The sequence below is a fragment of the Artibeus jamaicensis genome, unplaced genomic scaffold (assembly GCF_021234435.1).
Source record: "Artibeus jamaicensis isolate MK-2021 breed Jamaican fruit bat unplaced genomic scaffold, CSHL_Jam_final contig_3214, whole genome shotgun sequence".
Lineage (NCBI taxonomy): Eukaryota > Metazoa > Chordata > Mammalia > Chiroptera > Phyllostomidae > Artibeus > Artibeus jamaicensis.
This window is the reverse complement of record NW_026521760.1, coordinates 1,984,570-2,007,725: the sequence shown is the minus strand read 5'-3', so window position 1 is coordinate 2,007,725 and position 23,156 is coordinate 1,984,570. Positions and strand designations below refer to the sequence as shown.

At 36.8% G+C, this 23,156-nt stretch overlaps 1 protein-coding gene across 1 annotated transcript in view; it reads right to left on the bottom strand.

The window, feature by feature from the left end:
- Window positions 1-23,156, bottom strand: part of ARSK (arylsulfatase family member K) — a 44,441-nt gene that overhangs the window by 17,266 nt on the left and 4,019 nt on the right. The window contains exons 2-4 of the mRNA XM_037153851.2: window positions 20,209-20,338; window positions 13,558-13,717; window positions 2,240-2,522 (exon numbers count right to left, since the gene is read on the bottom strand). Of these exons, the coding sequence (XP_037009746.2) occupies window positions 2,240-2,522; window positions 13,558-13,717; window positions 20,209-20,338 (573 nt within the window). The remainder of the gene's footprint in view (window positions 1-2,239; window positions 2,523-13,557; window positions 13,718-20,208; window positions 20,339-23,156) is intronic.

The window sequence follows — 23,156 nt, the reverse complement described above, 5'->3', positions numbered from 1 at the left end:
TAACAAGAGTTATATATTAATATCTATATATATAGTGAAAAAGTTGTCAAGATTCTTTTTAAAATTATACCTGTCGGTGAAAATACCATGAGCTGTATTAGACAGTCTCTAGTTCAGAAGAAGGGTCTAAGCGCTTTAAATAGCTGTGCGATCAGCTCCAGTTTCAGAATCATCAACCTAGGAATATAGACTCCTTTTCTCCAGTAATTCACTAGCCAAATGACGATATCCAGTGAGATAGCCAACTGTTTATTAAAAACAAATACAACCTTTTCATATAGAAGTACTTACAGTTTTGGTGAAAACAAGACAAGATTTAAGTCCTAAATGCCTTTTAGTCATGTAACTTTAATAAATTCAAATAACTTGCCTGTTTGTTTGTTTTGTTGATTAGGTTACAGCTGTACTTGAACAACCATAAAATAATTAAAAAAATTCAAGCATCTACTTATTATTTACTTAAAGGTTTTACTTAAATGATTCAAGGTATTTTCTTGAATCATGTTATTAGGCTAATACTACAAATGAGTTTTTAGATATGAACGAGTTAGAACTTTTTAAAAAGATGATTTATTTGAAACTTTGACAATATTTCCTTTAAAATATGGTGCACTGAAAGTGTTTCTGATTAGAATTTTTTTCTGAATCCTCACCTGTGGATATGTTTACTGGTTTTAGAGACAGAAGAATGGAGAAAGAAAGAGAGAAAGAAAGAGAAACATTGATCTGTTGCCTCTTGTACGCACCTGACTGGGGATTGAACCTGCAACCTGGGTATGAGCCCTCACCGTGAACCCTTCCCAGGGACCAAACACGCAACATTTTTGGTGTACAGGATAACACTCCAACCAACCGAGCTACCCTGCCAGGGCCTGATTCGAGTGTTTAAAGTGAGTTAAATTTGATTTAAGATAATATGTTTCAAAACACAGGCAGTCCTTCCTGTGCATGGTTCAGATACACACAGATTTCAGGTACCGCAGTCCGGTTAGGTAACACCAGTCTCCCACTGACAGGGTTCAGGGTTCAGGGTTCAAGGTGCGTTAACTGAGTTATCACATAAAGTACAAGCTTTCACATCCATATGCTGCTGGCTCTCTAGTCTACAAATCACTGCATAAATGAAAGATGAGTATCAGTGACTAATCAGGCCACTTCTTCCCAAGTCCGTCCTGACTGGTCACTGCACACCCCGGATTCAGCACACACACAGACAGCAGGGTGTGTGGTTGCGCTGCCCCCGTTTTCCGGTGGCAAGTCCATGGGACACTGCATACAAATGGGTCATCCCAACAGGGAGCTGGTTAACAGAGAGGAATGTAGACTAAAGAGATGAGAAGTGGTAACAGTGGAGTGAAACCTGAATCAAACACTGACTGCAGTTACAGAAGGAACAGCTGACACGGGAATGCTGACGCAGCTGGATACGCAGCCAGAGGAACTCAGCGAAGACACGCTCGTGGACATAAATGGGGCGGTCATTGGAAAGAAAGGGTAAACATGACCTAGAGGAAGTGAGGGAGGCAAAGATCTTCACATAAAAGGAGCTCTCGGGGATGTATCACAACACTGAAAGCGCAAAGGGCAAAATGCTGGAAGGTGATCCACACTTACAAAGGAATACGACAGTGTGGCCACACACAGAGAAGAGGCTTGCTCCATGCCAAACTATACAATGAGAACACAAAGCACTGTTCAAAGTACTCTCGATCATTTTCTTTTACAATGAGCAAAACGCTTTAATTCTCAATGTTTCTTTACAGTGCTTTAAATACTAATTTTAATGTTTTTCATTTCCTTACACACTTATAACCCCAAATAAGAGAGATTGAAATGTTTTGACAAATGTTTTAAGAGTCCTAGAGAATGATCATTCTCCCAATCGATTACTAAGATCTCCCTGTGCAGTTTTCAGCCCATGTGGTAACTTTATAACCCTGAACTGTGCAAAGTGAGCACTATCTTCACTACTTAGAGAATGTCTTTTAGTTTCTCTTTTAATAGACATATTAGATGCAAATGTATTCAATTCAGAAGTGGGCTTCTAAGTGTTAACACATTTTATTTTTGTAAATTGCCCCTTCAGTTTTTGTCAGCTAGTTACTGGTCAATTTGATTTAATAAGAATATATGATATTCAAATTTTTCTTTATAAGTGATAATAAAAGGAGCTGAGTAAATACCAGAACATAAAGATAAAATGTTAACTTCTAGTCTTGAGCACACACAGTATACTTACTTTTTTAAGCCAATAGCGAGATGTGTGAAATGTTGAAGATCCAAAATTTTCTCCTGAAGATGGTGAAGGATAAGGGTGTGGTAAATTTAATCCCAAATACAGAACAAATGGTTGAGTGTGATTAGTTGCTGCTTTTCTTAACCAGTTCACTGCTCTGTCTGTAGTCTTCCAGTCCTTTTCCATTACTCTTATCTTAGTCTTTTGGGGGATAAGGTTAACCACAGGTCTACCTTCTTGTCTGAGTAAAAAAGCCACATCCCTTGTCCATGCTTCCACACGATTGCTGGGGAGGGAGAAGACAGCTGTACCCCAATGTATTTTAAAAACTAAGCATAAAAGTAAGCAGTATGGAAAATGATTTTTTTAACTTGACAAAGCATTTATTCTAGAAAGGAAAATATGGTTTAACATTTGACATTGAATCAACATATTTTACCTTTTTAACAAAATATAGGAGATATAATACCTATTCATAGGGATACTACTGCAAAGTAAGAGTAAAAGAAATCCTTCTTAATCAGATATAAATATCTGCAAAAAGCTTAGAGCAAATGTTACACTTGATATTTGCTGTGAACTTTTTTCTCAGATAGGACAAGGAAAACAATTTTTAGACTCATTCATGTAAGTGTTCAGACTAACAGAACTAGATCTCATTTAAGAAAATTATTGACATTGCAAATTAAAAAATGAGGAAAAAGTAACAAAAATAAAACATTTACCTGTGTTCTTTAAAACGAAGATTGTCTAGAAAGGTTACTCTTTCTTATAACAAGATATTTAGTAAAATAAAAAGGGATGTTTTTTACTCCTAGTACTTCTGAATTTCCTAGCATTTTGGGTTTTTTTCCATTAAAAGAAGAGATAGTATTTCCAACCAAAGCTACCATCATCTTCTCCTGACACTAAATATTTATATTTAAAAATCCTACCTCCAGTATGTATCTTATGTGTCTAGGGAGTTTTGTGTTCCAAACTGTTTCTAGCTATATCTTTCTCATTACAAGAACAATTTAAACTATGATCTAAGCTAAGCTAACAGTGATACAAATTTCTTATCCATTATAAACTATATATATATATTTATGACCTGCTATAACAGTTAAATGATTTAGTCGATCTAACTCTTCTAAATCTCTATTTTATCTAACTACTTGGTAAGTTAAGTAGCAGTGCTTACTACTACTTTTTCTCAATCCATGTATAAGTATATTCAGTTGGCATAATTGTTTAGGAAGCAGTCATGGAGATTTGTAAGAAGCTTGTGTCAATGTAAGAGACATTCAGACCTGTAAAGAAATTTTGTGAGTTTATTTGAGCCCAACTGACAATAGTTGCCGGGAAGCAGAATCTCAAAGGATTGAGAAATGCTCTGGAAAATGGAAGTTTAGCACCTTATTTTATACATTACAATCCAAGGAGGAGACATAAGGGGGTTACATAAAATTCACTGGTGATGGGTTAGAGGGGGAGCTCTGGAATTGGATAAAAGGTAAAATGATAGACACATACTTCTTTTACATTGGTAAAAGAAAATGTAATTTAATAATTCAGTCATTGCGTTCTGTAGTCAGTGAGATATAGAATAAATTCTGGCTTTGATACTTACAATGTATGACCTTTAAAATTATTTAGTGTCTAGCAAATTAGTTTTGCTAGTAGAATTTTGTGTTTCAAACTGTTTCTAGCTGTATCTTTCTCAATATAAGAACAATTTATAATTTATTCTCAATAAAAATATGTGAGATACAATGCATATAAAACCCTTAATAGTCAATCTGACATTTACAAGCTTTCCAAAGTTACTTAATCAAATTTTTGTAACATAATTGCCATATTACTGTTTTTGCTTCTACCAGACGATGTAACAATTCATGCAAAAGGAACATGTTACCAGGGTGGGTAGTAGTGCCTCATCCCGTAGGTGGATAAAGGATGGTTAACAATCAACAATTAACATGATAACAATAACAGTCAGAGGACTTGTGGTCTCAACTCTGGTGGATGTGCCCACTGATTTCGGAAAACTGGAAGTTACCTTGACATTTCCAAAAGCGTGTTGTCATTGATGCACAGAGACAAGGGACAGCCTCGATTAAGGTAAAGATTGACCTTTGTTAGAGAAAAATACTGGCCTAGGACATGACTACCCTCCATGAACTGCTTTTAGTTCAGGATTTCATTTCAGACCATCCTCTGTGGTTGCTTTAGGTCTCTGAGTTTGAGAGGCTGCCGTGCAGGCCTCCCCTGAGCTGACAGGTTTGGTATGTGGCACCTTTTCTTCCACATTTGTTTTTATAAGTTGGTTGAGGTGAGCACCTGTAAAGTGGCCTTTCAATTAAGAAAAGGGTTAAAAAATTCCAATACCAGTGGAAAAACAAACAATATTTTATATTAAACCTTAATACTCCATATAAGGGAAATTTCAAAGCACCTAAAATGACTGGCAGCCCAGAGGTGAGCTGAATAGAGCTTTTATCTGCCTTTTGAAGATAGGTAAAGAAATTTAAGCCACCACAATAAAAACATAATTTTTGTAGTAGATACTCAGTATATTTTGATAAATACAATGAAAAGCAGAATTTTGGTGGAATTACACCTAACAGATTTTAATGAATTCTATCTACCATATGGAAAGTCCTAGAATAGTATGTTTTACAAAATTTATAACTGTCCAAACAATAAAGCATTAGTTTTTCAGTCTTCCGTCAGTGCTGAAATCTCATTGTCTGGCCATTGCCAGAGTCAGTGCAGGGGACAGGATGTTAGGGGTCACTGCACCAGCAGGACATGTGCTGGAGCTCAAGGATGTTGAGAAGAAAGGGGACAGTGAGAGAGACTCACACAGATGGACAGAAACCAAAGTACTTTCTTTTCGACCAGGAGTGTTACATTAGAAAATACGGCTGAGAAATTATTGCAGGAAGCAAGAAAATTCAAGCAAGCTTATAATATAACTTAACTACTTGCCAAGTGTGATACTGTGGTTTATAAAGAAGAAATATACAGGAGTGGGCAAAAGTAGGTTTACAGTTCATATGGAAAATTCAGAAAAATAAATAATGCAAGAAAAAACTGGGTTTTGTGTACTCACAACTGTAAACCTACTTTTGCCCAACCCTGCATATTAGGCCTTAGTCCTTTTTCCAGCTCCTAAAACCCTTGTAATTTCCTGAGTGATGAGAGCAACAAAGGTACCTTTTGTTCCTCTGAAGAAGTTACTTGATGAGGCTGGTTGCCCAGAGAAGCAACCATGTGACTGAAGGGTTGAAACTTTTAACCCCCTACCCGCACCTTGCTTTAAGGGAGGGAAGAGGAGGTAGAGTTTAATCACTAATGGTCAATGAGCTAATTAAACTTGCCTGTGCAATGAAGTTTCCATAACTGACCCCCATAACCGAGACAGGGATAGAAACATCCATGTGTAAGGTTGCCTGTCACATGCCCCCTACTGGGGACCTGGCCTGCAACCCAGGCACGTGCCCTGAATGGGAATCTAAGCGGCGACCCTTTGGTTCACAGGCTGGCACTCAATCCACTAAGCCACACCAGCCAGGGAAAAAAACCTCCATTTTTAGACAGAATAATCAAAACAGTTTTCGTAGTAGCCCATAAACAGAATTATTCCACCTTGGTTCAGTTCCAGAAAATAAGGTGATGGTTAAATGCCCTTGGCCCAAAAGTCAGCAGTTTGATTCATTTCTCTTTAACACCACACTCTCCTCTTAATAAAAATGGAAAACAGAACTACTTAACGCATTACTAATTACCGTATAAATTTGCATGTGTGCCATTGCTGTGTGGGTGTTCTGTGCCAGTGTGCCAATTTCTACTGCTGTAGCCCTGGATACTGAGTCTACAGGTGGCCCAGGGCTAATTTACATAGTAACAATCTCATCTGAAAAAATATCACATATTAAAATTGATGATGTTTTCTTTTAAAATGAATAAGGAGGCTACACTTAAACCTTCAGCATACGAAGATTCCAAAGATAATTATCTCATATTGTGGGGAGACTCATATCTATTTTTCTCCCTCTCTCATGCATGCGTGCATACACACAAGTCATCATTACTGATGGGATTATAACAGGTAACCTGTCTCAGGTAAGTCTCTGCATGGAAATTTATAATGCTGAATAAGGCCATGTAAATATTATCAGCCTAACAAATTCTATAAGAGAAAAAGGAATCCATACCCATTCCCATAATACACTCTTCTTTCAAAGTTGTGAGAAATACACATAGCATTTTTAAAAGGACTCAAATGCTGTCGTCCATCTTCCTTACATATGTGTTCATTTACAAAAAGTCTATTTTAATTGAATGAGTAATTCTAACCCTGGCAAATTCAGATTGGAATATCATTTTTCAATATACATTATATAAATGCTCAATATATGTATGTTTTCCCATTGATTAATTTCATTAATTCCAACCAGTTTCCTTTTTTTGTGGGGGGGGTGAAATTATAGCAGCTGTCAATATTAGGGAATTTCCATCAATTGTAAGATGGACTGCAATTTCAGACATGTTAAATTGTGAAAAATTGTGTTAAATACAGTGCCTTGCAGCCTTTCCTCCCATCCTTTAAGGACAATCTGCATATGATCGCTTCCTCCTTTAAATAGAACTCACCACAATTTGCCCTTTAGTGTAGTTAACTAGACTTCTTTTTAACCTCTTTTGAACCAAATGTCTCCTCAGTTAGGTCGTACCTGGCTATTGCTAAAGTTAATTAAATCAAAAAAGTTAAATCTCCACCTTATTAGATAGTTTCAGGCTCTTCTCTTGTAGATTGAGATAAACTCTCAAATCCTCAAATGGCTAACACTGGCAACAGGAGGAGATAAACTCCATTGTGGGCAACTAAACACATTACATTAAAACTTTGGTAATTAAATGGGGAAAAAATCCAAGACTGGAACGAGGCTGTAGGCTCAGAGCCAACACCTGTGCACGGGACAAGGACAGAGGAGGTACAGTAGGCAGTAATCCGAAGACAGCCCCAAAGGCTGCTTCAGCCGAGAATTTGCTGGTCATCGCAAGTGAGAGTTCTGGAATAATGAAACACAACCAACTCATCAGCAGGCTCTTCCACTACCATCAAATATCGCGCTGAGAATGCACGCAGAATTATGCAAGCTGTTCTAGACACTGAACATCCATAAATATAATACGGCACGTGAGTGTGGGTAGGCAGGGAGGTTCTAAAAAAGCTTCTAAAATGACCAAAGGAATAGATGTCTTTCTCCACTGTAAGGAAAAGAATAAGATAAAATCTTACTCCATAGGTATAAAACTAACCTAGAGACAGAGATGATATTAGACTATAAAATAATAGTGGATATGGTGAGGTAAACACAGACTAATTCGTTGGGCGGCAGAATTCTGGGGGACTGAGGGAGGGGTTGCTGTTCCCGACTTCCCTCCTCAGGGTCACTCTGGCTCCAATTAGAAAGCCAGGGATGCGAGGAAGAGTGGTGTTAGCAGCTTGTGTTTTGCTTCCTTTTGCTGTTTGCCAAGAGGCTCTAGCTTCAGAGTGTTTTTCCATAGCAATCCTCTCACTTTGGAAGCAGGCCTCTTTTTCATTTGAGGAGATTAAAAATTGCCTATTGTGGACTGGCTTCAGAAAAACATAAAGCTATAAGAATTGTACATAATTACAGTGGTGGTAAGGTAAAATAAAGAACAACTGTATTTTAAGTTTTAAATTTTTAGCTAGGAAAGATAAAACAGCAGCTTGTTGAAATTCTCTTCTGATGCCGCAGAAAGTGAGTTCCATGAGGTCAGAGGTGTTTGTGTTCTGTCACTACTGTGTCCCCTACACTCTAAAAAACAGTGTCTGGCACATAGGAGGTGGGCCCATAAATATTTGCTGAGTAGGTATTGCACATATCTGATCTTACTTTTGTACCTTAAATAAAGGTCATCTTTTAGTTTTAGTACTTTAAGGAATATTACTTAATATTCAAATTCTTTATTAAACTGTATTGATCTTACAAATCTAGTTTTTAAAGTAGCTATATAAAATCAATTCCCTTATAATTCTATACACTTCCAAATGAATATTTCCTTTGGTTTTGTTAATTCTAAATTGATACACTAGTATCGGTTGGATCTGGTCCCTTAGAATATGGAGGAATAAGTGTAAAATAAAAAATGTGGATGTGATATTAAGTTGAGATTCCTAAGGCCAAGCTGATGAGTATAAAACAGTTTTAGATCATGGTTTCTCACCCTCTGCACCCCCGACAGGTTGGGCTTGGTAAGTCCCGGTTGGGGGAGGGGCCGTCCTGTGCCTCCCAGCCTGTTAGCAGCCTCTCTGGCCTCCTCTCCAGACGCCCGTGGTCTTCTCCCAGTGGTGTCGGCCATAACCTCTCTAGACATCGCCAGATGTCTTCTGCGAGGAAAACTGTCCTTGGCTGAGAACCACTGTTTTAAATACTGGGAATATACTGGCAAAGCAGTTTTATCTGATAGCAGAAGAGATTTAAAAAACCTAATGAATTAAACACAAATGGTTTTTTTTTTGTCCAATTGCTAAGAAGATATAGCAAATATGAACCTGATCAAAACTACTATAAGCACAATACATATAATATGAGGGGGCAAATGAATATCAGGACTTTATTAACCACTTCACTGTACTCCATCAAAGTCGCAGAATTTCAGAAAGGAAAATCCTTTGAAGTCATGCAGTGTAAGCTCATTTGAATCAACTGGGATCCTAAGCAGACAAATAGCTTGCTTGAGGTCTTCCAGTTAGTAAGTGGGATCTTAATGAGTGGTACCACCACCACTTTATGCATGACCGTCTGGAACAAACAAGCGTGTGGCCCGTAGAGCTCCAGTGCCGTGCAGTTCACTGCACACCGTAAAAAGCACACAGTGGGACCAGTGTTCCTACACGGGTACACAAAGGAAGCATCGCTGGATGCCTCAGAAAGACAGGCAGGCACTGTAGTAATAAACTGGAAAACTTGTATTTCTGGTTGGAAATAGAAGCAGGATCAAAAATAGCCAATTTCAGTGGTAAATGTAGCACAAAGAGTTATAGAAACTTGAGTATTGATTTTAAGAGTCAGTCTATCAAAAACACTGAATGCGCCTCTACTTATGAAGTTTGATATTAAGAGAACTTTTCCCCCTAGATCCACTTTTAAACTCACACAGAAATATCTGAAAGATAATGTGCCATAACTCATATAGCCTTGGCAGACATGCTATCAACAGAAACCTTGACCTATTTGTCAGCCGTATGCCTGTGTAGGAAGATACAGTACCCATACAATTAGTCTCGACAGTTTATTTCAATTTCCTAAGCTCTGGTGGGAGGGTGAGTAAATGAAAATACACGGCAGGCAATTGACCTCTGCAATGTCAACATTTTTGTGTCTTTTTCCTTTTGCTAATTTTAGCATTCCACATGAGAAAGAACTTAGGAAAAATAAGGATATTTAAAATATTAAAAAACTCAAAACCAGGATATACTCTATTAGTTGAGGATATACACAAAATACTAATAATGAAGAGATGACATGATAAACATAAACATCAATGTTTATCAAATAACAAGCTATAGGCAGAGCAATATAACTTTTTATTCCATTCACTAATTCAACAAACATTTAATTGTGTTCCTATAATGGGACAAAAGAATGAAAAAGACAGGGTCCTTCCCTTCAAGAATTGTTATCACACTGAAGAATAAAATTCAGGCCATATTTTAACCATTTCATACCTAGAGTGATGATAACAGGGAGCACAAGGGGTTCAACTTCAGTTTCTTTATATTTTATTTTTTTTAAGATTTTATTTATTTATTTTTAGATAGAGGGGAAGGGAAGGAGAAAGAGAAGGAGAGAAACATCAGTGTGTGGTTGCTTCTCCCACGCTCCCTACTGGGGGCCTGACCTGCAACCCAGGCACGTGCCCTGACTGGGAATCAAACTGGCCACCCTTTGGTTTTCAGGCCAGAGCTCTATCTGACTATACCAGCCAGGGCCAGTTTCTTTTTATTAGCGGCTTGACTGAGGAAACAAATAGGAAGAATTTCAAATAGGATAATATGAACAGTTGTATGTTACTTTGGATTGGCTTTATTTTTTAAAAAGAGGAGAAGGATTTTGAAGAGAAATTTGTGAAACTCCATGAAATAATAGTAATGCAAAGAACTTTAGAAGAAGGGAAAGTTATGTAAGTATTAAACTACAATTCTGGCCAAGCCATTTTTATAACAATAATATTTTACCTTGATTGATATTTTACCAATGCTTACCTTTTGCCAGGAATTGTTAATACTTTATCATTTCATTTAATTCTTCTATATAATCTTATTACTCATTTAAAAATGACAGTTATCCAGTGAGGTGGAAATTATTAATTTCAGTGACAGATAAGAACACTGACACAGAACTTGCCCAAGGTTACAAGGATGGTAGGCAAGGCAGCTCTAGGCAGCTATTTTGATACATTCAAAGCCTATGCTCCTCCCCCCTCCCCCCCCCACACCTTTTCTTTCTGCTGTGGTAGCTGGGCAGAATAGGGGAGGAGCATTTTGTATAGGAGGACTGACTAGCTTGTCCATGGTCCAGATGGAGTCAAAAGCATGTTCAAGGGATTAAAGAAAGACCAAGTGCATACTGAGGGAGAAAGGGAGTGGTACTAAGTGAGACTGGAGGTAGGTGGGGGCTAGATTATGTAGGGTCTCATTAACAGTGTTATGGATTTGAGATTTTGGCCTGTGTGCAAAGATAAAAAATCACTGATTTTAACCAGGTAAGTCACTCAGTTAGATGTATATTTAAAAAATATCATTCTGGCTGCCTATAGAAAATAAGAAGAAAAGAAGTTAGGAGGCCATTTCAATAGTTTAGGCAAGAGCTGTTAGTACTTGCTGGAGAGGATGAGAGGTGAATAAATTGGAGAAATATTTTAGAAGTAGAGCTGATAATATTTGGTGATGGATTAGAAGGCACGGGTGGGGAAGAGAAATCAGGATTTCTTCTGGGTATCCAGTCTTGATATCTTTTAGATTTTGGATGACAGAAAGGGAAAAAAAATTAACATTAATCAGAAGAGGAAGATTAATACATTAAGTCCTCACTTAACATCACTGATCATTTTTGTGACTTTAGTGAAATGACCTATAACAAGACCAATTTTACCAATGGCTAATGGATACAAAAAAAGTGTTATGTTCCTAGGGCAACTCATCAACATTATAATGAAATGAGGGGTTGAATAAAAGGACATTATTGGAAGACCTGCTCTACTAAGATTCTTCTAGATTATTCCAGTATCTGTTTACCGAAATCTCACTGTATTAGTTTCCTTGGGCTGCTATAACAAATCACTACAAACCAGGTGTTGTTCTAACCCAAATTGCATGGATTAAAACAACAGAAATTTATTCTCTTACAGTTCTGGAGGCTGCATATCTGAACTCAAGGTGCTGGCAGGGCCGTGTTCCCTCTAACGCAGCGATTTGCAACCTTGTTCACCTCGTGGCACACATAAACTAATGGTTAAAATTCTGCAGGACACCCAAAATATATTTTTACCAGTCTGAAAAAATAGGTATAATTTTGATTCATTCACACTAGATGGCTTTTGTTGTTATTGGCTGTTGTTATTTTTTTATGTGACAACCTAAGGGAAAAGAGGTCAGTGCCCCTGACTGCAAGTTTTAAGAACCCCGTGGCACGCCAGTGTGACCCTGTGGCACAGTGGTTGAAAATCCCTCATCTATAGGCTCTAGGGAAGAATTTTTCCTTGCTTCCTCCTAGCCTCTGGTAACTCCTGGCAATCTTTAGCATCCTTTAGCTTGTAGCTGTGATCACTTCCATCTGTGTCTACGTCTCCACACTGCTTTCTCTGTGTGTGTCCTTTCTTCTTCTAATAAGGACTGGCCATTGGATTTAGGATTCACTCTAAATCCAGGATGAATTCACCTCCAATTAAATCTTCGAATAAGATCTATTTTTGACTAAGGTCATATTCTGTAGCTCCAGGTGGACATGAACTTTTGGGAAACATTCTTCTCACTACACTCACCATTATTTTTATTGATTTATTTCTCTGGCTCATTCTTATCATTCTTATCACTTATCAGTGATCCTCATCACTGATATCGTTATCATAGTCCTCAACTAGCACCTGTTAAGCAAGAGGTACTGCTCTGAGGTCTTAATATATATTTGAGCCAGGAGTCACAAGTGTTGGGATACCCCAAGCAGGAGGACTCACGGGACTCAGCAAATAGTGTTACTCATGGTGATGATTTATGACAGTGAAAGGACACAAAGCAGAATCAGAGAAGGGAAAATATGCTTCGGGTAATTCCACAGGAAACCAGGTATCAGTAGCCAAGTGGAGTCACAAAGGACACACAGTTCATCTGGCATCTAACTGTGGCAATATATGTGAAGTGTTGTCTGTCAGAAAGCTATTACAGACTCAACATCTAAGTTGTTATTAGGGTTGATTATGTAGACTCTTTCTGCCTTAGAACATACCAAAACCCCAGTCTCCCAGAGTGAAAGCAGGTTCAACATAAAACCACATGGTACAAAAATTCAAGGTACACAGTAAGTCATTTTATCAGCTAGGGAATATGGGGAACACTCCTGAAATTCAAGTTCCCAGGTGTCAACCAAGGGCCAATTTTGAAAGCAAGTTTATCTAAGGATAGAAATCCGAGACTGATTGTGTTAGCTCTTTTCTGCACATATTATTTCATTTTATCTTTACAAGAAAGAAATTAAAGTTCCTTAACTTAGATAATGTTTCCAAGATTATACCATTACAGGTTAGTAGTAAATAAAGAAACTGGGATTCAAAAGTAGGTAATCTGATTCTAGATCTCTAGTATTATCTACCAGGCTGGGCGGTGTGATTTGTGAGGGCTTAGTAAAATGGAAAAAAAAAAAAAAGTTACAATAGACTCGAAACAGAATGAACTGACAAAAACAAGTAGCAAGAAGACTATAATCTTAAAACAGGCTGTGAAATAAATAAAAAAGTAGCTATTACATAACAAAAACTCAACAATAAGTCATGGGCTAAACAATTTTATAAATACTTTTATAGACCTTTAGTGTTTAAGAAAAACAAAATTATCAGCATATTAGCAAATTTAATATTTTAAGAAGATTAAAGAAAGCTAAAGTTTTAGCTAAATTAATATAATTGAGGGATTAAGAGATTTAATTTTACCTTTGTAGAGAAATTTTTAAAAAGTCAAAAAGAATTCACTTATGTGATATAGCAGAGGGAAACCTAGTAGGACTGTTTTTTGTTTTATTTTTTTTTACCTAATGGAATGATGTCCTGAAGTATAGTCCAGTTTTCCAAATTTTTGTGTTCGGTAGCCATGCTTCTCCATGACATCCATCCATGTGGTATAATTTGGATCTAGGCCCTTAAAGTTGTTCCAAGATTCTGTTAAGTGAGTGAAGAGGCCGCTCCACATTGCTGGGGGAAAAGAAATTGGGATTAGTGTAAAGCTTAACAATTTTTGGTCACTATTGAGACAGTTATTCCTGGAGAACTGGAGTCTACTAGTTTAGAGCTCATGAATAAAACATAGCTGCATTAGGTGCTTTGCCCTAACATTTCTAACGACTTCATTTATCAGGGGGACACTCTGCTAGGAGTTACCATTTGCATTTTACAGGTGAGTCTCTAAGGTTTGCAGGAGTGTCCAACCTGTGGCCCATGGGCCACCTGCAGCCCAGAATGGCTGTGAATGCGGCCCAACACAAAATTGTAAATTGACTTAAAACACTATGAGATTCTTTTGTGATTACATGTCACAACATATTTAATGTGTGACCCAAGACAACTCTTCTTCCAGTGTGGCTCAGAGATGTCAAAAGGTTATACACCCCTGGTAGGTTAAAGTTTTGTAAGGTAAATACAGCTGGAATTCAATATAAAGTCTGTCAGACTTTAGAGTCTCCTTTCAATCATAAAAATGATCACTAAGTACATATTGGTTAATTCCTCATTTTACACAACTACTTAATAAATCTTTCTTCAAATATTAACAAACCTAAGGGAGAAATAGACAGCAATACAATAATACAAGGGAACTTTAATACCCCACATTCAACAACATCAGTAAGAAAACACTGGACTTAAACTACTTGTTATACCAGGTAGACTTCACAGACATTTAAAGAACATTCCATCCAAAAGCAACATAATATATATTCTTTTCAAGCACACATGGGACATTTCAGGATAGATCATATGTTAGGCTACAGAACAAGTCTTAGTAAGTTTAAAAAGATTGAAGCAATTTTCTGACTACCATGAAGAAAACTGGAAAGTTCACAAATATGTGAAAATTAGGCAACATACTACAGAACAACCAATGGGTCAAAGAAGTCTCGAAAAGTCAAAATAGATCTTCAGACAATTGAAAATGGAAATTCAGCATTCCAAAACTAATGGCATGCAGAAAAAGCAGTTCTAAGAAGGATGTCCAGAGCAATGAACGCCTACAGTAAGGAAAAAGAAAGAGCTCAAATAAACAATCTAATTGTACATCTTATGGAACTTGAAAAAGAAGAACTATCCCCAAAGTTAGTAAGAAAAAGGAAATAACAAAGATCAGAGTTGAAAATAAATGAAACAGAGACTTATAAGGCAATTGAAAAGACTGCTAAAACTAAGCTGGTTTTTAAAAAAGATAAACCTTTAGCTAGACTAAAAGAAATAGAAAGGACTTAAATAAAGTTAGAAATGAATGAGAAGATGTTACAACTGATACTGCAGAAATGCAAAAGATCAATAGAGACTACAATGAACAATTATATGCCAACAAATTAGATAACATAGAAATGGATAAATTCCTAAAAAAAAAATACAGTCAACAAGACTGGATCATGAAGAAACAGAAAATTTAAACAGACCAATTACAAGTAAGGAGATCAGATCATTAATCAAAAACTTTGCAGGTTGATATTAGGCAGCATGATTCCTCCAACTTTGTTCTTTTTCAGGATTGCTGTTGCTATTTGGGGCCTTTTGTGGTTCCATATAAGTTTTTGAAATATTTGTTCTCGTTCTGTGAAATACATCTTTGGAAACTTGATAGAAATAGTGTTGAATCTATAGATTGCTTTGGGTAGTATGGACATTTTAATGATGTTAATTTTTCCTATCCATGAACATGGTATGTGCTTCCACTGGTATCTTCTTCAGTTTCTTTCTTCATGTCTTATAATTTTCCAAGTATAGGTCTTTTACCGCCTTGGTTAGGTTTATTCCTAGGTATTTTATTCTTTTTTGAAGCAATTATAAATGGAATTGTTTTCTTAATTTCCCCTTCTGTTAGTTCATTATTGATATATAAAAATGCAACTGATTTCTGAATATTAATTTTATATCCTGCTACTTTGCTGAATTCATTTATCAGTTCTAGTAATTTCTTGGTGGAATCTCTAGGATTCTCTATGTACAATATCATGTCATCTACAAATTAAGATAGTTTTACTTCTTCCTGTCCAATTTGGATGCCTTTTATTCTTCTTCTTGTCTGATTGCTGTGGCTAGGACTTCCAGTACTATGTTGAATAAGAAAGGTGAAAGCAGGTATCCCTGTCTTGTTCCCAATCTTAAGGGAAACACTTTTAGTTTTCGCCCATTGAGGATGATGCTGGCAGTGGGTTTGTCATATGTGGCTTTTATTATGTTCAGGTATGTTCCCTCTATTCCCATTTTAAAAAGAAGAAAATTTTACCCTTTGCAACAGTAAGGATCCACCTGGAGAACATTATGCTAAGTGAAATAAGCCAGTCAGATAAAGAAAAATACCCTATGATTTCACTCATGTGGAATCTAAGGAACGAACTGAACAAACAAGCAAAACGGAGACTCATAAAGACCAGGATGACAGCTATGGGGGTTGATGGGTAGGGGGTGGAGTGATTTAGCAAAAAGGAGAAAGGACTCATGGTCATGGACAACAGTGTGGTGATTGCAAGGGAGGAGGAATATAGAAGGGGACTAAATGCTAATAGGAAAAAATGAAATAAAACAACCTAAAACAAAACAAAACAAAACAAAACAAAACAAAAAACTTTGCAGCAAATAAAAGTCCAGGACCAGATGGCTTCACTGGTGAATTCTATCAAACACCGAAAGGAATTAATACCAATCATTCTCAAAATCTTCCAAAAAATAGAAGAGGAGGGAATACTTCCAAACTCATTTTACAAGGCCTGGTGCTAAAATCATTTAAGAAAATTACCAAAAAAAAAAAAAAAGAAAGAAAAGCCAATTATAGGCCAATATACCTATATTGATGAACACAGGTATAAAAATTCTCAAAAAAATATTAGCAAACCAAATTCAACAATACATTAAGAGGATCATATACTATAATCAATTGGGATTTATTCCAGGAATGTAAAGATAGTTCAATACCCACAAATCAGTCAATTACCAGAAAGAGAAATTTAGAAAATAATGCCATTTAGAATTACATAAAAAAGAATAAAATACCTAGAAACAAATTTAATCAAGAAGGTGAAAAATATATACACTAAAAACTATGTCCTGGCTAGTATGACTCAGTGGACTGAGTGCCAGCCTGTGAACCAAAAGGTTTCCAGTTTGATTTCTGGTCACTGTACATGCCTGGGTTGTAGGCCAGGTTCTCAGTTAGGGACATGTGAGAGGCAACCGACTGATGTAGTATCTCTCCACACATCGAAGTTTCTCTCCTTCTCTTTCTCCCTCCCTCCCCTTCTCTCTCTAAAAATAAATAAATAAAATCATTTAAAAACTATAATATACTAATAAAAGAAACAAAACTAATTAGAAAGATAATGTGTGCTCACAGATTGAAAGAATTAATATTGTTATAATTGCCATAACTACCCAAAGCAATCTACAGATTCAGTGTAATATCTATCAAAATTCCAATGGCATTTTTCACAGAAATTGAATGAAATTTGTATGAAACCATGTAAGACTTTGAGCAGCCACAGCAGTCTTGAGAAAGAAGAACAAAGCTGGAGGCATCACACTTCCTGACTTCAAACTATATTACAAAGGTATAATCATCAAAACAGTATGATACTGTCATAAAACAGACACATAGATCAATAAATAGGATAGCCCAGAAATAAACCCATGAATATATGTTAAATTAACTTATGACAACAGAGTTAATAATATACAATGGGGAAAGGATAGTTTCTTCAATAACTAGCGATGGGGAAACTGAACCCCTGTCTTACACCATACACAAAATCAACTCAAAATGGGTTGAACACATGAACATAAAACCTGAAATCATGAAACTCCTAGAAGAAAACATAGCAGGTAAGGTTCTGGACATTGATTTTCACAGTGTTTTTTGGATGCGACACCAAAAGCAAAAGCAAGAAAAGCAGAAATAAACACATGAGACTAGATCAAACTAAAGAGCTTCTCTTCAGCAAAGGAAACCATCAATAAAATGAAAAGGAAACCCATGGACCGGAAAACACATTTACAAGTCATCTATTGAATAAGGGGTTAATATCCAAAAAATAATCCAATAATCCAATAATCCAAAAAATACAAAGACCTCATAAAAATCAACAGCAAAAATAAAAACAAAAATGTACAATTAAAAAATGGGCAGAGGATCTTAATAAACATTTTCCCACAGACTTAGAAATGGCCAACAGGTACAAGGAAAGATGCTCAACATCACTAATCATCAGGGAAATGCAAATCAAAGCTGTATGAGTTATTACCTGGTGCCTGTTAAAATGTCTATCATCAAAGACAAGAGATAACAATGGTTGGCTAGAATATGGAGAAAAGAACACAGGAGAACCCTCAACATGGCTGATGGGAATGTAAATTAAGGAAGCCACTATGCAAGTTCCTCAAAAAAACTAGAACTACCAAGAATCCAGCAATTCTACTTTTCATTATATGTCTGAAAGAAATTAAAACACTATCTCAAAGAGGTATCTGCACCTGTATATTACTGCATTATTTACCATAGCCAAGGCATGGAAACAACCTAAGTGTCCATCAAAAGATGAATGACTAAAATAAGTTTGATGTGCTGTATATAATAATATTCAGCAATAAGAGAAGGAAATCCTACATTTTGTGACAACATGGATGTACCTGAAGTGAAATAAGTCAGACAAAGGAAGACAGATACTAAATGCTGTATAAGCTCACATATATGTGCAATCTAAAAAGAGCCAAACTCAAAACAGCCTGAGGTTGCCAGAAGTTGCTATGGCTTTGAAGGAGGGGTAATGGTGAAAACATGCCAACTTCCAGTTAAGTAAGTTCTAGACATGTGATGCACAGCATGATGACCGTAGTTAGTGTCGGACTGTATATTTGAAAGTTGCTAAGAAAGTAGATCCTAAAAGTTATCACAAGAAAGAAGTTTAACTATGTGAGGTGTGATGGATATTAACCAAACTCAATGCGATAATCATTTTGCAAATCATAAATATATCAAGTAATTATGTTATACACCTTAACCTAATACAATGTTTTATGTCAATTATATCTCAATAAAACTGGGAAAAAATCCTTTTCCTCCTACCATGTATACACACAGAGTAACGTTAAATAAGCTTTTTTTTTTCTCATCTAACAAAATGGCTTTTTTTTTCTTGAGGAGTGGGATGGGGGAGTACCTGGGTTTGAATCCCAGTATCAGTTACTGAGCGGCTTTTGATATTTAATAAGCTACTTAACCTTTTAGTACTTTAGTTTTATCTAAAAAAATGAGGATAACAATAACTATTTCATAGAAATGTAAGGATATGAATTAAGCCATGTAAGGCACTTAGAATATTGTCAAGCACACAGTAAGAATGCAATAAATGTTAGTTTTTATTACTCTTATTCCTTCACTTTGCTCAAAATATACTTCTTCCAGGAAGAGCATCACCTAACCCTTTTGAAATCTTAAGAGTCCACTGAGCTGTTTTTATTCATTATGTCATTTGCTGCTGGGAACAACCCTATGAGATACACAGTGTAGATGGCATTTTGTACAGAAGAAAACCGAATGACTTATTTGACATGGCCCACGGAGGACTCAGATGCAGGTCATCACATCCCCCAGTCTATTCCTCATTCGACTTGCTCAATTAGGGATAAAAAATTAACAAAATGGCTTTTCAATATGCCTTGTCCTTAATCACTGATATATATTTTAAAATACAGTTCAGATTCCCTTTAATCATGGGTGATTATACAGTTGATAGTGCTGAAGATGTAGGTGAAGAAACTTGTGACTCAACTCACAGAGAACGTCATGCTGGAAACTTACAGGCACAAGCAAGTTGCTGAGTGTTATTTATAGGGTCCAAAGCAAGAGACAATTTATAAGAATAGTAGTTTTTCCATTTCTCAGTTATACATGGCTTACTGTAAAAGACATTTTGCCATTCAAACTATGCCTACTTGTTAAATTACTATAATAAAAGTGATTAATTAGGTTTGGGATAGAAGTAAATTGAGCCTGAAGACAGATAAGGTATGTAACCTGGAATAACCTGGGCAACACCGGATATACCTGACAAGTTCTTACTGCTCTGTGATATGCTATAAAGTCCCCTCCCAACTCCCTGTACTCTTCCTGAAAAATTCCTTGGAAATAGGACTCTTTCAGAAAATTCAAATGTTTCCTCATTTGTCTGTATGGTCAAAAGACTGTTAGTCACCAGTCATAAGGAAATGAAACAGTAACACCCGAACTAAACACTGTTTTAAATGATAAGAAATCCCTATCCTGGAAAAATAAATTAGAAATTCAAGTAACACCAATACCCAATAGATACCTTAAACCCCACATCACTAAAATTTTTGCATTAGATACCAAATATGACTTACTATATTACTTTTGGGGATAATCTTTTAAATTGTAAAATCATTTCCAGTATGTGGCCACTTTCCTCCATTAATATTAAGCATGTTCATACCTGCACGTGACGGACAACAGACTGGAGAGTTTGTGTAGGCATTCAGAAACGAAGTGCCGTGTGCGCTCATGAAGTTGATAAAAGGAAGTGTCACTACCTGATTTCCTGGATAAAATGTTAGCCTTCCATCCTGGAATAAAGAAAGGTAATTAACAATGACCGCATCGCATGAAAGAAAATTATTTCCTTTAATTTTAACCATAAAATTTACAAGCATCAAAAGACTTCAATGTGACCTTAAAATCCTCAAAACAAGTATAGACAGTGATATCAGCATCTGGCTCATTATATTGAGAATTCAATGCAGAATTACACTTAGATTCACTTGAATACAGTAAATAAATTAAAGGACTGTCTGGAAAGTTCTTTTGGGGGATGATGAGTCGACTGATTGAACCAACATTTATTGAGAATTTACTAAGAGCCAAGCACTGTGAAAGATCTGGGGACACAGTCTGGAGATAAAATAGAGTCCCTGGAGCCTCTGAAGTTTAGTCCAGTGGGGGAGGCAAAAAGTACACTGGTAAATAAAATAAAATATAATTACAAATTGTGATACATAACTTGAAAAAAACTTGAGATACAGAATAACGAATGTGACCCACTTTAGATAAAATGGACTGGGAAGGCTTCTCTGGGAAGTAAGAGACCTAATAATGAGAAGGACCCAGCTATTCAAATAATTTAAGGGGTGTGTAAAGTTAGAGACAACTGTAAGACATAAGTGGAGGTATTAATTAAGAAGCTAGATAAATGAGTCTGAAAGTTGGGAGAGATGTTTGGGCTGGAGACATGCATTTGGGGATTGAACTGGGAATTGAAGAACTCTCCTTGGTACAAAAGCAAATACGGAAAAAGAGAATATTCTAGTCCTGGAATTATATGTATTATATATTTTCAATATAATTATAAGTAAAGAACAGTTTAAACCACAAGCCCATCCAAAATCTGGGATGGAGATAGACACACACACGCACACACACACACACACACACACACACCCCTTTGAGATATATAAGATTTCCAAATGGATATATAAAGTAGGATGTTAGTTACAGGCAGGATTCTGGAGCTCAGAGAAGCCTATGCTGGTGTAATAGACTTGAGCACCTTTAGCATAATCAGAGTACTGTGAAGAAGAGTCTCACAGAAAACTGTGAGACTAAATGAAAACTTTTAAGGAGAGAGCAAAAAGAGGAAAGAAAGAAATCCACTGGAGCCCTGAGGATTCCTAAGTAAGAGCAGAAGGCAGCATGGGAAACTGAGAAAGAAGGGCCAGTGAGGGAGCGAGATATCAGGAGACCGGGTCCCATGAAAGCTGAGAGAAGACAGTATGTCAAGAGAGGGGAAATGTCAGCTGTGCTGAGAGGGTACCTGAAATTAGGCCAGAAAATGCACACTGGAATTGGTAGTATGGAGAGAGTTGGTGACCTTGACAAGAGCACTCTCAACAGAGTGGCAGGATGCACGGCAAAACTGGAAAGGGGAAAAGACAGTGGGGGGTGAGAAAGTGAAGCAACTCATTTTCTAATGAGTTATTTTGCAAAGGGAACAGAAAAATTTAGAAAATGCAGTGTTAGCTACAGGAGAATCTAGAATTAAGATCAGGGTCTTTTCAAGATGGGAAGAATTAGAGCACGGTTGTATGTGGAAATAAACAACCACATCTAGCAGGAGTAATCACTGAAGGCTAAGAAAACACCTACTAATTTCCTGAATGATGAGCTAGGAAGTCCAAGACCAAAGTGCATATTCTCTCCTCAGAAGAATTTCACAAATTCAAACTCACAGGAACCTATCCTCACAAATCCCAAATGCCTGCATGTCTTACTTTTACAATCTTTTGTACACGAAGGATAATAACCATCTGTGGCCACTGTTTTGAACCTAGGAAACCCAGGCTTATCTGGTTGGAGGGATAGAGTAGGCCACAGGGCAGAGAAGCATGGTGTGTGCAGTTCAAATTCTCTTACAAGTCTGAGCTTCATTTAGAGTATTAGGGGCATGCTTTTGACATCGAGGGTATGTGTTGCATATGCATAATGTAAATTCCTAAGAACCCAATCAAATGCAAATCTTGCCACCGACGTACTTAATCTAGTTATTTTGCAAAAATACAGTTCATTTACAAACATACTACATTTGTCTTTTATAAATTGAACATCTCTGGATTAAAGATTCACTTCCTTCACCAAATATTTATTGAGTGCCTTATAAATCTCAGTCAATAATCCTGACACAGACCACCTTTCACACGTTCCAAGTTAGAAACCTCCCCAAATGAGGCAGTCATCCCTCTCCCTCCTGCCATCCCTGCGGCTCTGTAATGTACAGTCCTGCTTTCTGTTCCTGATTTAAAGAGATGCAGGCCTTGTATTAGTTACAGAAATGAATCCAGAAAGTGCTAACATGAATTTTAACCTGACACATGAATTATCCATAGGGGGCGGTAGCCATTTACACCAGCAATAGTTACACCGGTTGGAACCAAGCCTGTGGGACTTGTGATTTGGTTGCTCCTTTTAGAATCATGACTTGGTACTCAGTTCCTTGTCATTCTGGACCAGGGGAAACCAGTGAAATTTAGATTTCAAGGCATCATTTTAAGGCTAGATGTAACAGTAACTCTGTCTATCTGTTATCACAACAGGGCTATTTATAGTGTTGTTCTCAGATGGGTCCATCAGATTGATGAGATTCTTACTAGATTCTGTGGTGTACACTCCTGACCTGCATCCCACTCCTGAAACCTCACCAAAGCTAAAAATAACAAAAGTGCAGCGGTGGGAGGACAGAGAGATGATGCTTATGTCCTTGAAGACCCAGGCTGGCACTTAGTTTCTTTTTAGAAAACAAGTTTAAGATATAATTCACAAACCATACAACTGACCCAAGTCAGTGGTTTTTGGTATATTCACAGAGTTGTGCAACAATCACCACAGTCGATT